This window comes from Cordyceps javanica, chromosome 6, assembly GCF_051103115.1.
Source record: "Cordyceps javanica chromosome 6, complete sequence".
Classification (NCBI taxonomy): Eukaryota; Fungi; Ascomycota; class Sordariomycetes; order Hypocreales; family Cordycipitaceae; genus Cordyceps; species Cordyceps javanica.
Genome location: NC_139300.1, coordinates 659,599 through 673,758, shown reverse-complemented (window position 1 = coordinate 673,758; position 14,160 = coordinate 659,599). Strand labels below are relative to the sequence as shown.

At 51.2% G+C, this 14,160-nt stretch overlaps 2 protein-coding genes across 2 annotated transcripts; one reads left to right on the top strand and one right to left on the bottom strand.

Moving 5' to 3' along the window:
- Positions 1 to 7,167: 7,167 nt before the first annotated feature.
- Positions 7,168 to 7,869, top strand: V2A60_008660 (uncharacterized protein; the record flags this gene model as incomplete). Its single annotated transcript, XM_083259932.1, has 1 exon — positions 7,168 to 7,869. The coding sequence occupies one exon, from the start codon at positions 7,168 to 7,170 to the stop codon at positions 7,867 to 7,869; it is 702 nt and encodes a 233-aa protein (XP_083116058.1).
- Positions 7,870 to 8,587: 718 nt separating this feature from the next.
- On the bottom strand, positions 8,588 to 10,885 carry V2A60_008659 (uncharacterized protein; the record flags this gene model as incomplete). The annotated part of the gene is made up of 4 exons (XM_083259931.1): positions 8,588 to 8,782; positions 9,199 to 9,827; positions 9,900 to 10,676; positions 10,735 to 10,885. The coding sequence occupies 4 exons, from the start codon at positions 10,883 to 10,885 to the stop codon at positions 8,588 to 8,590; spliced, it is 1,752 nt and encodes a 583-aa protein (XP_083116057.1).
- Positions 10,886 to 14,160: the final 3,275 nt, after the last annotated feature.

Genomic DNA, 14,160 nt, shown 5'->3' with positions numbered 1-14,160 from the left:
CTAATGGTGAAGATGTATTATAGCATGTGTGGCGCTATTTGTATCAGGGGAACACTCGCCGTCCTAAACGGCTTGCTAGAGGAAATAGTTGCCCGATGTATGTATGCCCTCCGTTCGGCTAGTGAGTAGCACTAACCAGAAAAGGCAATATGCCGAGGCGTTTGCCTTGGCCACCATCCACCACTGTACACGGAGCCTGCGAAACAAGGATATTTTATAAAAAACGGCTGCGATTTTATGAGAGTTCCTACACAGTATATCTCTCTTTTATCACTGTGTCGGTAGTCATATCATCTTCGACTTTGCCGTAATCATTGAAATACCTGTTTCTGTGGCGGACTGATGCACCAAAACTGTTGCTTTATAGGTGTAACAGTGTATATCACTGGTCATGAAAGCTGCTAGCTTCACGGCTTTTGAGCTGACAGGTGAAAAGCATCGACAGTAATGAAGGAAGATAATTGTTATGCACAGCGCGCCTTTATTTCTGGCATAGAATTGGAACGCAGCCGACTAAGCCTTGGCTCGGGCGGGCATGGCGTTGGTCAGACTACGACTGCGACGACCGCGAGAAACCCGTGGCTTGAAAGCGGACCTTTAAAAAAAACTCTACATTCTAGTGGGTGAGAGAATTCTAGAGTCTAGTTTAATATATATGCAAACTAGCTCCAGAACGCCACAGCGCAACTAAGCGAGAGACTTCCAGTGCAGCGTTGCAGTTGGAGATGCTTTTCGATAGCTTCTCACGGCCTTCTGTTTCCTACAGGCAACAGTGAATACCAGCGCTTTGGTGCATAGGAATGCGAATGTAGGTCTTGGTAGTTACAAATACATTTCTGTGATCATTTGCTCTCTTTCTGGGAGCCCGTAGCCGATCGCTGATCGATCTTCCTAACGTGGGTGCCCTTCGTGAAAGCCCACCGAGATTCTCGACGTCTTAAGATTGGGTGGAGGACCCATGATTAGTTGGAGGACGCCGCGATTCGTCCAAGCCAAGGACTTGGCGCTGTCGATTAGGGCGACGGTGGGGTGAGACATGTCGGGCCCTGCGCCAACATGGGATGCTACACTGTGTATGGCGCGGTGACTCACCTGCTGTTATACCCGCTGCAGTGGGTAGGCCAGTTTCCGTGTGGCAGAATGGAGGACTGTTTGTAGCCTGCCAAGCAACCTGGAGAGAGCTCTTATGAACGAGAGGGTTGGGGGGGGCCCGAAGAATTGGACCTACCACCCGGTGCCTGCTCCTGCGAACTTCCCGCCAGTGACTACACCATCTGATAATGGCTCCAGAAGCGCAATGTGGGAGTCCAATTGAGGAACGTGAATGAACTTCGTCCAGGCTTCTTGAGACGTTACCAGACGACACTGATGGTGGAGCTGGTGGAGGAAGCTATGCCAGGGCACAGGCTGCCTCCGACACCCACACATTTTGGTGGTACTCTCGATTCTTCGAAGTACCGTTGCTCCCCCCAACTTTCTGGTTCCAAAGAGCTTGCTCTTTCCAGGCTGCTAAGCAGGCAGCAGACAATCCTCTCTATTCTGCACAGCATGAAACCAGCCTATTACATAACCACAGCGGATACCCCTGTGAGGTCCCCTGTCTCTAGTTTTCGCCGCCAGATACCGTCGACTTGCGCAGCCTCCAGCCGTCGACCCGTACTTGCGATTGGATTCAAAACTTCCATGATTCTGCTATCGGCTATGTGTGAATGGCGAAATAAGAGGACCCATCTACTGCGCCAGCCTTTTTATGCGTAAACGTCAAGGAACAGAAACGCGTCGATCTCGGTGGCTCTGTATAATGAGAAAGATGAGAGGAAGGGGGAGAGAAAGTGAGGGCTCCGAGACTTGTGCAAATTTCTGCATGACTGGAATCTGGGTGGTGACGACGGAGTTGCGCGCGATCGTTCGCGCTCTACCTCGCATCATCGACGCGCTGGATTAGCCTAGATTACATCTCGAAAATGACGTCTGATCGGTTCCGCACGATTGACATATGCGGGGCGGGGTAATTGGATCCACTTTGCCGGATTCGGTGTCAGTTAGGATTTACTAAGTCATAAGGTTGGACGATAACTAGGACGCTAAACTCGTCTGCTAAAAAGTAACAACAAACGTAAGATTGGCTATTAATACAAATATGAAGCCTAGAGCCACATAAATATTGAGCAAGGCATTTTTCTACCTTCCCTAGCTCGCGGTCCTTGCACTGCAAGTAATAGAGTCGAACGACTCCGAGATGGCGTCAACACCATACGCAAGGTAAGAGGCGTGATGTGCTCAGCTCAGCTCCTGCTAATCAGTAGTTTTATCTGCTCGCGCCCTTTCAAATTCATTGTTGGTCGAAGCCGGAGCGAACAGTTGATCCATTCGAACCTTGTTGCAAGACAATCGAATTCGCTCAACACCCTGATCAACGGTCCAATGAGAGAAGCGCAGGACCAAACTGTAGTCTGGGAAGAAACAGATGAAGACACCTTCATTCGTTTTGCTGAATATGCTTACACGGGATCATATAGCGAGGGCAGACCGCGACAGCGACCTATGAGAGACGAGAAGCCCGATCTCCCGGAAAGCGAGAAACCAAAACCAACCCCGGCTCCTGCTGCTTCAACACACCGGCGGCGCATAAAATCAACGGCACCGGTGCAGTTTGAGCTTGACGTGCCATCGACCTCCAAAAAGGAGGAGCTTTGGAGCCGATTCACAACCCTTTACCCACCAACCCCACGAACCACCGAAACGTTCGTCAACACTGCGAAAGATGACTGTTCTGAAGTTTTCTTATCTCATGCCCGCGTGTACGTTTTTGCTGATTATCATGGGATCACCCGTTTGCAGACCTTAGCCCTCGAAGGATTACGTCAGGCATTAACACGCTTTGTACTGTACCATGAAGGCTGCAATGACATCAGCGAGCTTGTTTCCTTCTGCTTTAGCGAGACGGTGGACAAGGGAGATCAACATGAGCCGTTAAGATCCTTGGTTTGCTTTTATGTTGCCTGCAAACTGGAAATGCTATGGCAGAACCAAAACTTCCGAGACTTGGTCGAAACCCTCCACGATTTCCCAAGCTCTCTCATATCGGTGTTATTAGACAGGCTTGATTAGGATGTTATTGTGTGTAGACGGGTTGGAGCTTCGCGCTTGGGTAATTACCACTGGGGGTAGCTAGCCACCACACTCTCACGCATCGTTCTGCATGAAGAGCTGGATACCCACACAGGGTATCTTCCCATATCCCTCTCACACAATCTCCTTACGCAAATGGCAAGATAAACATACGTTCTCATCATTCAACCAGTGTATACCTGAACTGGCCCCGTTACGGCTTTCAGCCCTCTTCGCAAACCCTGGTTCAGTTCACTCTCGTAAAAGGCCCCGTTTCCAGAGTATCCCATTCGGCAAATCAACGTGCGCCCCGGCATGCAGCTATACGCAGGACAACTCGCGACTGACTGTATGGAGACATACTACAAGGTGCGTCACCTCATCACTGGCAGCGGGAGCCGAAACTGACCATCGGAGTAGGTTATTTGCAAGAGATTCATTGACGATGTTGGCGTTTTGGCGATTGAGGGCTGTTTTATGGCCAAGCTTTCGTCGTCATTTCAAGCTGAGGAAATATTAGATTTGAGGAAATATGAACTGGCCGCCCTAGCACAAGAGGGCGAAGCTGCGTCGAGAAAGCGAATGCTACGTCAAGAAAAGCTTGCAGTATTGGAAGCTGGGAAGGATGAGCTCAATCGCCTCGATGCTCATCGGCCACTTAGTTTCAGTACAGTTCCATCTCCGAGCTGTCCTGCCGCACGACTCCTATGCTAATACAGAGACACAATGACCCATGGTGGGAGACGTGATGCGACAGAAACAGTTTCTTTTAAATTACTTGTTTCGTTTAGAAAAAATTGGTCGATTGAATGGCACGGCACAGCATTGCCAACGCCGACGCGAGGAGGCGATTATACATACTACAATTTCCAAGACATCATTCTATACATCTTGTTGAGTACTTGAGTGCAGTTTGTCGGGCTCGCTTACATTGCCGTTTCAAGGGCTCACAGCACCTCATCGTAGACTCAGCTCTCAACGAATAAAGAACTTCACACAATATTCTCACAAATCAGTGGACAGTGACCTTATCTTGGCACCCATGTCCGACTTCTGTATCTGAGTTCGATCATTCTGGGGCTTCGAGATTGCACAAATTGCTGGCGGGAGAGCGGCAGACTTACGAGTATCGATGGTTCTGCCGGCTCGTAATACCTACCTACATAACATATAGACCTAACAAGCGTGTAGAGACGCACTAGTGATGCGTGTCGCACCATTGAAGTGATACATTTGTGACGAGTCAATGTGTGACAAAAAGGCCCATGCAGCGATCACTGTCAACTGGCCGGAGGCGACGATCTTAGCGCCCATTGGAAATGGGCACGCGACACAAGTTGAATCTCGTTTATATGTGCATAAAGTGCCTTTTCCAGAGCAGTTCAGTTACAGCACCGTAAAACCGTTATGGGTGTCGCTAGTGTTTCTAGTGAGTTTTAGTAGAGGGTGGGGAACAGATGGCCGCTGTTTCTCTACAGGGAGTAGCCTAAACTGACTGCATGGCCACCCAAGTAAGGTGCCTTTCCTACTCGAGTAGGGGATGAACACCACCAATAACGCCTCCGCCACAAGTTAACCTTGTCAGCGCACGGCGAAAGTTAAGCACAGTGTGGTCCACGATTCAACTCCACTCGCCACTCTTCTATGTCGGTATCACTATCAGATGACTCCTCACCATCCAACTTTTCGAAGTCGGCATATGGACATCCGCCCGTGAGGTTGATGATGCCGACAGCACATTCTGCATTTCAGCTCATGCGATGTTGCATGTGATGCATTGCGTGACGCCAATCGAGCCCGTCATGACAGACGGCACGACTGCATGGCCACCCAAGTAAGGTGCCTTTCCTACTCAAGTAGGGGATGAACACCGTGGCTGGGCCTGGGACTGGATTGGGGTTATCTTGTGCTAAGACGCGAACGACTAGCCCCCTTTCCGGCTTTCCCTCTTCCAGATTTCCCTCTTTAGAATTTCCCTCTTCCGAGAAAGTGCAAGAAATCACACAAGAGCTTCAGTATGGAAATACAGAGCTCCTCCAACCTAGGGAGCTCGCCAACCATTGGATACAGTAGTACACCTGGCTTGTCAGCTTCAAAGGTGCCTTGCACGTCTATTACGGTGATTGGATCATAACACTTAAGCCTTCTGGGAGGTCAGGGCGGTCTGGCTATTTGAACTTCAATGATCCGGAATCGGTCGAGTTTTAGCTATGCAGCTCTGATACCGTTCTGCAGACCCTATTCGGGGCCGTTCACAGGTAAAATGACGCTTGCAAATATTTATTGATCTTAGATTCACTTGAGTGAGCCGCTATTGCTGATTGGGGCGGCACACCAACCAGCCGCACGCGTCGCGGGACCTCCACTTGGGGAATAGTCCTCAAGTTAGCTAGTCATCGATAATAAACAAAATGAATGCGCTGGGGAGGAGGCGAAAGATGAAGCAAGGCGACCAAGAGGATGACGAGAACAGAAGCGAAAGGATCGTCACGGAAAAAGGAAACATGTACCTAAGCATAGCTAGTGAGCCCTATTGGCCGGAGGCCACCGGGCGTGATAAATCGCGACACAACAGATGCTTGGCAATTTGCCACAGTCATATGCTTTCTGAATGGAGAGCGATTTTGTCCACTTCTTCCTCGTCTTCTCCGATTGGACGTACCAACGGCTAGGAGTTCCGTTGGGGGAGCCTTAAACGTGCATATGCATCAACTCGTGTCTGAATATGATTGGGCTATTGCTGGTGATGACACAAGATTGTCTGATAGTAGTGACGTGTTGGCGAAGTGGCAGCCCGTGTAGGGTTTCAGCTTCCTCAGCTTCCTCAGCTGCATTCAGCGGTTATTTGCTTATCTCTAGCTGCTGCCACCGTCTTTGTGGGGGTTGACTGTAACATCCACCAGCCCTTATACCTCAGCCCAATCCACGCGCGAGAGTATGTGTAGAACACATTTTACTTAGACCAAGACCAATATCTGGATGGCCATGGCCGAGATATTACATTCTCAGCTCGACGGAGTCGTTACGTCTGGTAAGGCTGCTATAACAGATGTAAAGCACCTGTCGTCGTACAACTGGATTGAGGCAGCTACACCAACGATTGTTGTGCCTGGTAGTCCGGCACGCTGGGACGCTCCAGAGGCTCCTCGACAACTTACAAAAGATTCTGGCCTTATTTACATAGCCCAGAATGCTGCTCGCCATCCGGACAGTCCTCTTGAGCCTTTATTTCGTTCTCTCTATGCCGAAAATGATTCAGTTGACATCAGCTCCGCCAATGTAATTAGCGACAGAAATAATATCCGCAAATTACTTTCATTTGTTAGTCCGGAGTTGAATGAGTACAAGCCTGAAGCTTTTACTATCAACATTGAGGTCATGCAAAACACCGCAATACTGTGCCGTGACGAAGCTTCAACGCATGAGTTCATCGGGCCACATGACTTTCGGGGATATGGACACGAGTTTGAGAAAGCATACACGGTAAACCAAGTGCCTGGGAGCACAGGGCATCACAGAATTATTTCATATCGGTTTTGTGATCTTTCTATCATTCTACGTCATGAAACAGACGCCTTCGTGGGGGAGATCAATGGCTCTTGCTGCAGAGACTTGGAAGGCAGCAGCGTCTCATGCTTGATGGAAAACCTGGCAATATCTCCACGCCAAACTACTGGAAATACCAGTATTTCTGGCTCAAAGTTGAAAATCATTAAGGGTGGTCAGGTGGTGCCTCTCCGCTCTACACTTGAAATCAAGACTCGTGCCGCCAAAAAACATCTTGATTTCCGCAGCGTGGCGCCACAACTTTGGGTGTCCCAAACCCCGAATCTCGTTCGAGCCTACCATGACAAAGGCAAATTTCATTGGCCGCAGGTTGAGAATGTTGCCGCGCAGATTCAACGATGGGAGGCAGCTAATCAGCTCGGCTTGACGAAACTTGCCTGGCTGATTAAAAGAATCACTGCCATTGCCAAGGAATGTGGTGGGAAAGCCAAATTGAACTACGATGTGCAAGCTAATAAGTTAGTGATTTCACAAGATTGCGGGAGGAAAATGCTACCGGCAGACTTGTACTGCAAATGGAACACCAAGACTTCTTGCACGGAAGCCAATCTACCTGTCACGGCGCAAGAAGCTGCCGATATGGCAATGCAGGTGAGTGAGACAGGGGTGAAGCGCAACAACAAGAGCGCCATTGTCAATTCGAGCGAACCAGCTATTGCGCATTCCGCCTTGCCATTTTCCGATGTTATAAAATTTGGCCAGGATGAAGGCTTCCGCAAAATTTTCCGCTCCATGCCTACGAAGTTGTCTGACTACCTCATTCTCTGCAAATCTCTCAAACTCCTCGCTATAGATGTCCTACAAGGACAACATATCCGTGAGATCATGGCAGATATGCGTCTAGGCAAAGTCGAGCGGGATCCGGAAGAGCGCCAACAGATCGGAGGGCAAAGAAGGCTTGCCCGAGATGCGGCTTTCAAACTTCTCTATGTTTTTCTACAGAGCGAGTGTAAAGACGTCAATATGGCGTATAATGCTGCCTTATTCGTGGTATCGCACCGGCGTATATTTAGATATAGGACGCGCAGGATAGTTCGAGAGGCATTTTTGTATCGCTTCACGGCATCACAAAAGCAGCAGAAGGAACTAGATAAATGGTCTATAGAGGGTAATGAGTTTGCAGGGTCGGCAGACGATGATAAGACAACTTCGGAAGAAGACGTCTATTTTGACTCGGATAGTTCATTCTAATATAATAAGCAAGTTCCGTGAAGTTTCGTCTGCCAAATTTGAGGGCCACGGAGCTCGCGGCATGGTTTGAGTGTTCGCCACAGCCCAAATGCGGAGTACATAGCTGCTGTTGGGAATAATGAACCCCCGTAGCTGTTGGCGGTTACCGGTACACTGACAATTGGAAGAGCCAAAGGCTGGGCGCAGGAGGTAGTTCATGAACGTTCGCCAAGTGCGGCTTTTGCGACAAGTTACCATGAAAATATAGCGCGACTTCGTCGGGTCGTGGAATGTGAAGACTTCGCGCATGTTCTGGAAATTCCCGAGTTTATGCCTCTCGCCGTGATGGATGTGTGTTTGCAATCCTTGGCTGCTTTTGATGAGATTGCCCTAGCTGCAGTTCTTGGACAGGCAAGAAGAGACTGCTTAGATGCAGAGACTGGGCGGATGAAGAAGACATAATGTGGGCAAACAAGTGACCATGCGTTGACCTCATGCGAATTTTGTATTCGGGGCGAGTAGACTGACGGGCTAAAGCGCCTTCCTCTAAATGCTTACATATTTATCGCTAATTTAAGCAAGCATACAGTACCCACAAGCTTTCCGCTTGAACGCCCTCCGCTTGAACGCCCTCCGCTTGAACGCCCTCCGCTTGAACGTCCGATTAATGCAAAGTCCCATTTACCATGTTAAAGTTTATGCCGAGTGCCGATTTGGGCAAGCCGACGGCGACGGGGCATCAAGCGCGGCGGAAGGAGAGCCAGGCCGGCCGCGTCGTCTGCGTCAGGTTCAGGGTCGGGTCCGTGGGCACAGCGGTCGCCGCCATCGCCAATGCAGAAGACGTGTCGAGGGCCAACGATTGACCTGGCGATGGACCTGTTGTCTCAACATAGAGCGCGGCCGGCCCGGGAAGTTTCTCGTTGCTACGAAGCTGCTGGTATCGTGGTCGTCGAGTGAAGCAAGAGCACACAGACTGGAAACAAGTCGGAGGCCAGCACGCTACCGAGATGTATTTTGTCGATCGGTATGTGAGAATCGGGTTCGATGTGTCCGCTGGCCCCGCCGACGTAGTAGATACTCAACAGCTAGGTCCGAAGAAGTAAGAAGCTTTCGTCCGTGTGCGATGTGGCTCCACAATTCGCATCGAGCTCATAGAACCATGCCGCCAGATTAAAACAATAATCACAGTACCTTAAAAAAATATTGAGAATAAAATATACGTTCTGTCAGTAGCTAAAAGACATTCTCCGAGACTATGGAATGATTCCACCGTGACGAGAGCCTCAGTACATCTCGCTAACGGCGGGTAGAACACACAGGTTCTATTTTCCAAGGCATTCCGAATCTCACTTCGATGGAGTCGTTACTTTTCACAAGGTTCAGAGGCCCGCCAATTGATAAAATCCAGGCGGTAGCCGCTGTGCCCGAGAGCGATGGCTCGCCATCCCTTGCAAGGTTCCACAAGCCAGCGATCTTGTATTGAAGGAACTTGTCCTCGTCCAGGTCTACACCTAGCAAAGTCGCATTTGACAAGCGCCACTGAGGGATATTCGTTGCAGGACGGCCCCTTGTTGGTGGCGACCAGTCTACTTCTTGGGTCGTATCAGACATATTACCGGCAACTTTTTCATCAGCTTGCGACACACTTCCGCCGGCCGTGAAGTTTCTCATGCCAACTTGCGGGCCTCTATCCTGAGCTGGGCGATTCTCTGTGCCATGATTCCTTCGGTGATGGCTAGGACTATCTGCAACATCGCCATTCTGCGCCCCTGCCGAATCGCTTGAGCTGTGGCGGAAGGCTTCATTGGGATAACGCATCTGAGCGGAAAACCCTGATATTTGTCTGCGTTTCTGCAACGCAGCTGCCATATCCTTTTTTGTCGCGCTTCGTTTCCTTTTTGTGGATCCCTGCCGTGCCATAGCATGCTGTCCTATATCGAAACTTGCGCTCTCATTGTCGGACCCTGCGTCCGAGCCGACTATCTCGTCAACCTGACACTCTACCAAGGCATGCTGAGTTGTTCCAAGCCGTGTATCAGCAGAACGCCTACCATTTTGCGCCTGCGGCCGATCGTCAGGGCCAAGCTCGCCGACTCCGGCGTTCTCGCTAGTGTCAGCTACGCGAGCGCCCTCAGCGTATCTCGGCGCTCCACTAAGGCTCTCTTCAAGCTCGGGTTGAAGCACTCTCTGTCGGGAACTCCCATCGGTCACCCCGACAGAATCCGAGATGCTCTGTATTTCGTTGTTTTTTGTGGCCCGATTGAAACCCAAAGCTCCCGCTGGCCCGACGATGCTCGTTGTCTCGTTGGCATTGTCATCGCTGGGTGGTGGTGCAGTTGTTGGAAGTGCGGTGTTTCTCGGCCCAATCCGTGGTGGCCGAGATCTTGCTGATGGCACTACCGGTCCTTTAATGGAGCCAGCATTGCTAGAATCATCGCCTCTGTTAACTGCGCTTCCGTGGTTGGCAGCTTTTCGCCTTGTTGCCCTTTTGGTCCCTTTCGGCTTCGTGATCCTCTTATTGGTCGGTTCCTGCGCTTGTTCTCCATCTGAGCTGTGTATAAAGATCGGGTCTTCCGCATATCTGTCGCCTGCTGCTTGAGGTTGCGGTAGCTCTTGTGTGTCGGTGGACTCGGAAGCTTCCGACGCTCTCGCTGCTAGCACAGAAATATCGATTGCACCGCCAGGGCTAGCTGCCGGGTCTTGGTGCTGTGAAGGAACTAAACGGGGACGACTATTCGCGTGCTCTTGGCCGTGATCCATGGCACCAGACCCGCTGACATTGACACTGCCACTAGCTTCGGCGCCGCCAGCAACCGTTGATAAGGTTTCTTCGTAACCATGTTAGCCGTGTCTTGACATCTGCTGCTGACATTAGCATGCCCGTACCAATTACGTCCCCTTTCTTGCTTGAAGTGATAGCCGAGGACGCGGGTTCTGTTGCAGAAGCGGATGAGCGATCATCAGTGCTTGGGGGGACATGATTGGAGTTTTCAAACTCCGGCGTGTCTGCTCTGAAGGCGTTTTTGGTTCGTGCCATGGCGATCAGCTCTGGCCGAGGAAGTCAATGAATCGAGAGTGAGGTTGGACGGGGTTGGACGTGGCAGCTGCCATCCTTTTATACTTTCGTCGCTCTCGCTCATAATACGCTCCTCGTAAAGCACGTGAGGCACTGCACTCAGGTCCGCTCATTGGCTGCCGTCAGTCTGACGGAAAAGGTTCTGTGGTGTGAAAGGTCCAATGACATTTGAATATTTGACAGACGCAGACAGGCGGGAGAAACCACGCTGTCGCATGCAGCTCGCTGAATGATTGATGCTTTGCAGGAGGCACGCGGAGTTTGATTGGAAGAGGAGCTCGAAGACGCTCGTAGAGCCGGGCAGCGATCTTTCTCGTCGCCCAGTTTGCTTTTGGCTCGACCTTTCTTGCCAGTAGAAGGGGAACATCGTTTCTTGGGGTGTCCCACGCGCTGGTCACGCCCAGAAACCCAGCAATTGGTGTCCGCCACGCGGTCCTGATGAAGCGATTCAGGACATCGTGACGTCGCAAACTCAGCTGCCTGCTACCTTGCCTCTATCAAACCTGTGTATATCGGCTTCGTGGCCCCATCTCCTCTGGCCCAAGACTAATCTGTGGTCACCTATGGAATGATAATGTGGGACTTATCCGACGGCGGTGGCTTTGAGGATCCTGAACGAGAACAGTCGACAGTTCCGCACGTCTAGACCGGGTGAGGTCCGCTCGTCCGTGATTATACGGGCCAATCAGCTTTCTCACGGCGCACTTGAAGTACTGCCCGTGACAGAACGCCCCCGAACGCCAGGATGAAATCTGCCTTGCCATCTCTTACCCTGACGTTGACTGTGAATGGCTAGAGAAGAGCTGTGGCCACTCTAAAACATCGCCTGCCAATGCCAGACAAGGATTCGATGGAGCGATCACTCGACGCGTCGTGGTATAATGCCCGCTCCGTGGCTCACGCCGCCTTCAAAGCTGTCTTCTCGCCGGTACTTCCCATTTTTAAATCTGAAGGATTTGTATAAGAAAAGTCAGATTGCTCACAGGAACCGAGAGGGAGCTGGAGAGGCCGAGAACATACTCATATCGTACGTGACTAAACAGGCTGTGTCGGCTTCGATGTCTAAACCTCTAGGCGGATGTAAAATGCACATCAGGGGGCAGAAACCGACCCGCGTAGGTTCTCTCCCTATTGATGGCCATGTTTTCTCCTTGAAGAGCTTTTCCGACGGCACCAGCGTTGGTATGTCATGAGAGAATTCGCGGCTGTTAGACCACCGCCCCGTCAGCCGACTGTGTGGTTCTCTGCAAAGCGACGGCTGCGTTCGAGCTCCCCTTGGCGCACAGTATCTACCTATTACGCCGAGGGCGAACGCAAGTATGGGCTGACCCGTTGATGCGCTAGTTCTAGAGGTGGGCAGCCGGACATTCGAGGTTTCCCCTTGCCTTCCGCGCGAGCAAGCAGTAGACCTGTCTCTATTGGCACAGAACCTCTCCAAGGGCTCCGGCGGATATTGCTGTCTCAGAGTAGCGTTAATGCGAGTCGGCAGAGTTGCCTGCCTATCGCCATGCCGGCGAGTAATGCATGACGACCGTGCTGCATTATCCTCTGCCCACAACTCTCTTTCACTCGGGTCGGTGACCTCGATGTTTCGAAATCCAGTCATATCCTCTCCAAGGAAGGCTTGCTGGCGCACTCGCTCAGGCTCTGATATCCTCGGTCAAATTTTTGTTGCCTCGGCGTATTCGCTTCGTTGCGGTTTGTATACTCTAAGCCGACGTCCTTGGTGTGTAGCTGGTGTGTACTCACCGTGGAACGAAAAATGGGGACTGATCCGGCGTCCATGGCTTGGAGAGCCTTCGGCGAGACGCATGGCTACTTCAAAGTGACTGTGGACCGTCTACTGCCACTCATCTGATCACAGACGATAGATTCTCAAGGTCCTTCTGAAATACCATTTGTTAGTACCAGGCAAGGGTGCAGCGGACCAATGCCTCCGCCGTCGTAGGATGCTTTCTGGATGGTTCGGTGCCCGGCCTGGGAGATAAAATGTGCCAGTCTGTCATCCCGGTGCCTATTCCCTTCCTTCCCAGATTCTGGTTCCTGCTGGTAAAGAGAATAAATGTTCAAGCAGGTTAAGACGAAGCCAAGGGAAGCATCTTCTCTATCCCTAGCCGCTAAGATGTGCTCAATGGACTAGGCTCTGTCGACCTTGAAAGGGACTCCTCGGTCCATTACGAGCCCATCTCGCCAAGAAGGTCTCGTTATGCGTGCTTTCCCCCTTTTCTGCGGTCATCTTTCCTTCTTGGGCGCTATTTCCGACGGCGGCAGCTCATAACACCGCAATGAGGGAGATTTCGTGGCTGAGAGGCAGTCGCCCGGGCATCCTAGCATTCTGTTCTCCAGCTCCCAAACGACGGTCGCAGGAAAACGATTATGGGAGCCGAGATTGGGAATAAACATGACAGGTAAAGCGTGGCGTCTAAACAGTGATCAGCATTACTCTGACGAGGAGCATTTCCCTTGATCCGCAAGCAACGTTGGGTCTGGGCGCGGATGTCCTAGGATTGTTATAGTCGCGCACAGGTGTGGCAAGACCGGCAAGTCAATTTTCCGTTCGATGCAAGCAGCCCGGTCAAGGACACCTCGTGGCTTGCGAGAGGAGCATGAGACAGCAAGTCACGAGATGATGTGTCCTCGATTGTGGAACAGTCGAGGCCAACGTCGGGAGTGTTGTGGGAAGACATCCGTTTGTCGTACTTCGAAGCTCTGCCACACACGGTAGCTATCCCCCCTCGAGCTTCCATAAGAACGGTTCTGAGGATGTGTGGCTATGAGCATGATGGGAACGCTCGTAAACGTTCCGGATGGGGAAGAGAGGGGATGGTGTTGTATTATGAGGCCGTGTCAGCTCAAAAGCTCCGGCGTGCCTAGAGAAGGAAGGCTCTACGACACTGCGCGTGCCCTCATTCGTCTCCATTCCGCTCGGCCATTTTGCGACGGTAATAGCTCAGTGTTCTCCTTCCACGAAGGATTCAGTGGCTGTGGATCAATGATCGTATCATCTTTGACTGCCTAGCGACGGCTGCGCTCGAGATCTATCCCTGTATATCTGCAACATGGGTTTATCATCGGTAGCCGGACAATCTCTTCATACTGCCGGCAGTGACTCACGCTTCCTGACTCGACGGAGATCACGGTTACTTAGCAATTCAAGGATACCGACTCGATTACGCCCAGAGCCACGCAGTATGCTTCATCAGGCTAGAGGCTTTGAGTACGAGCAGGGTTTTTCT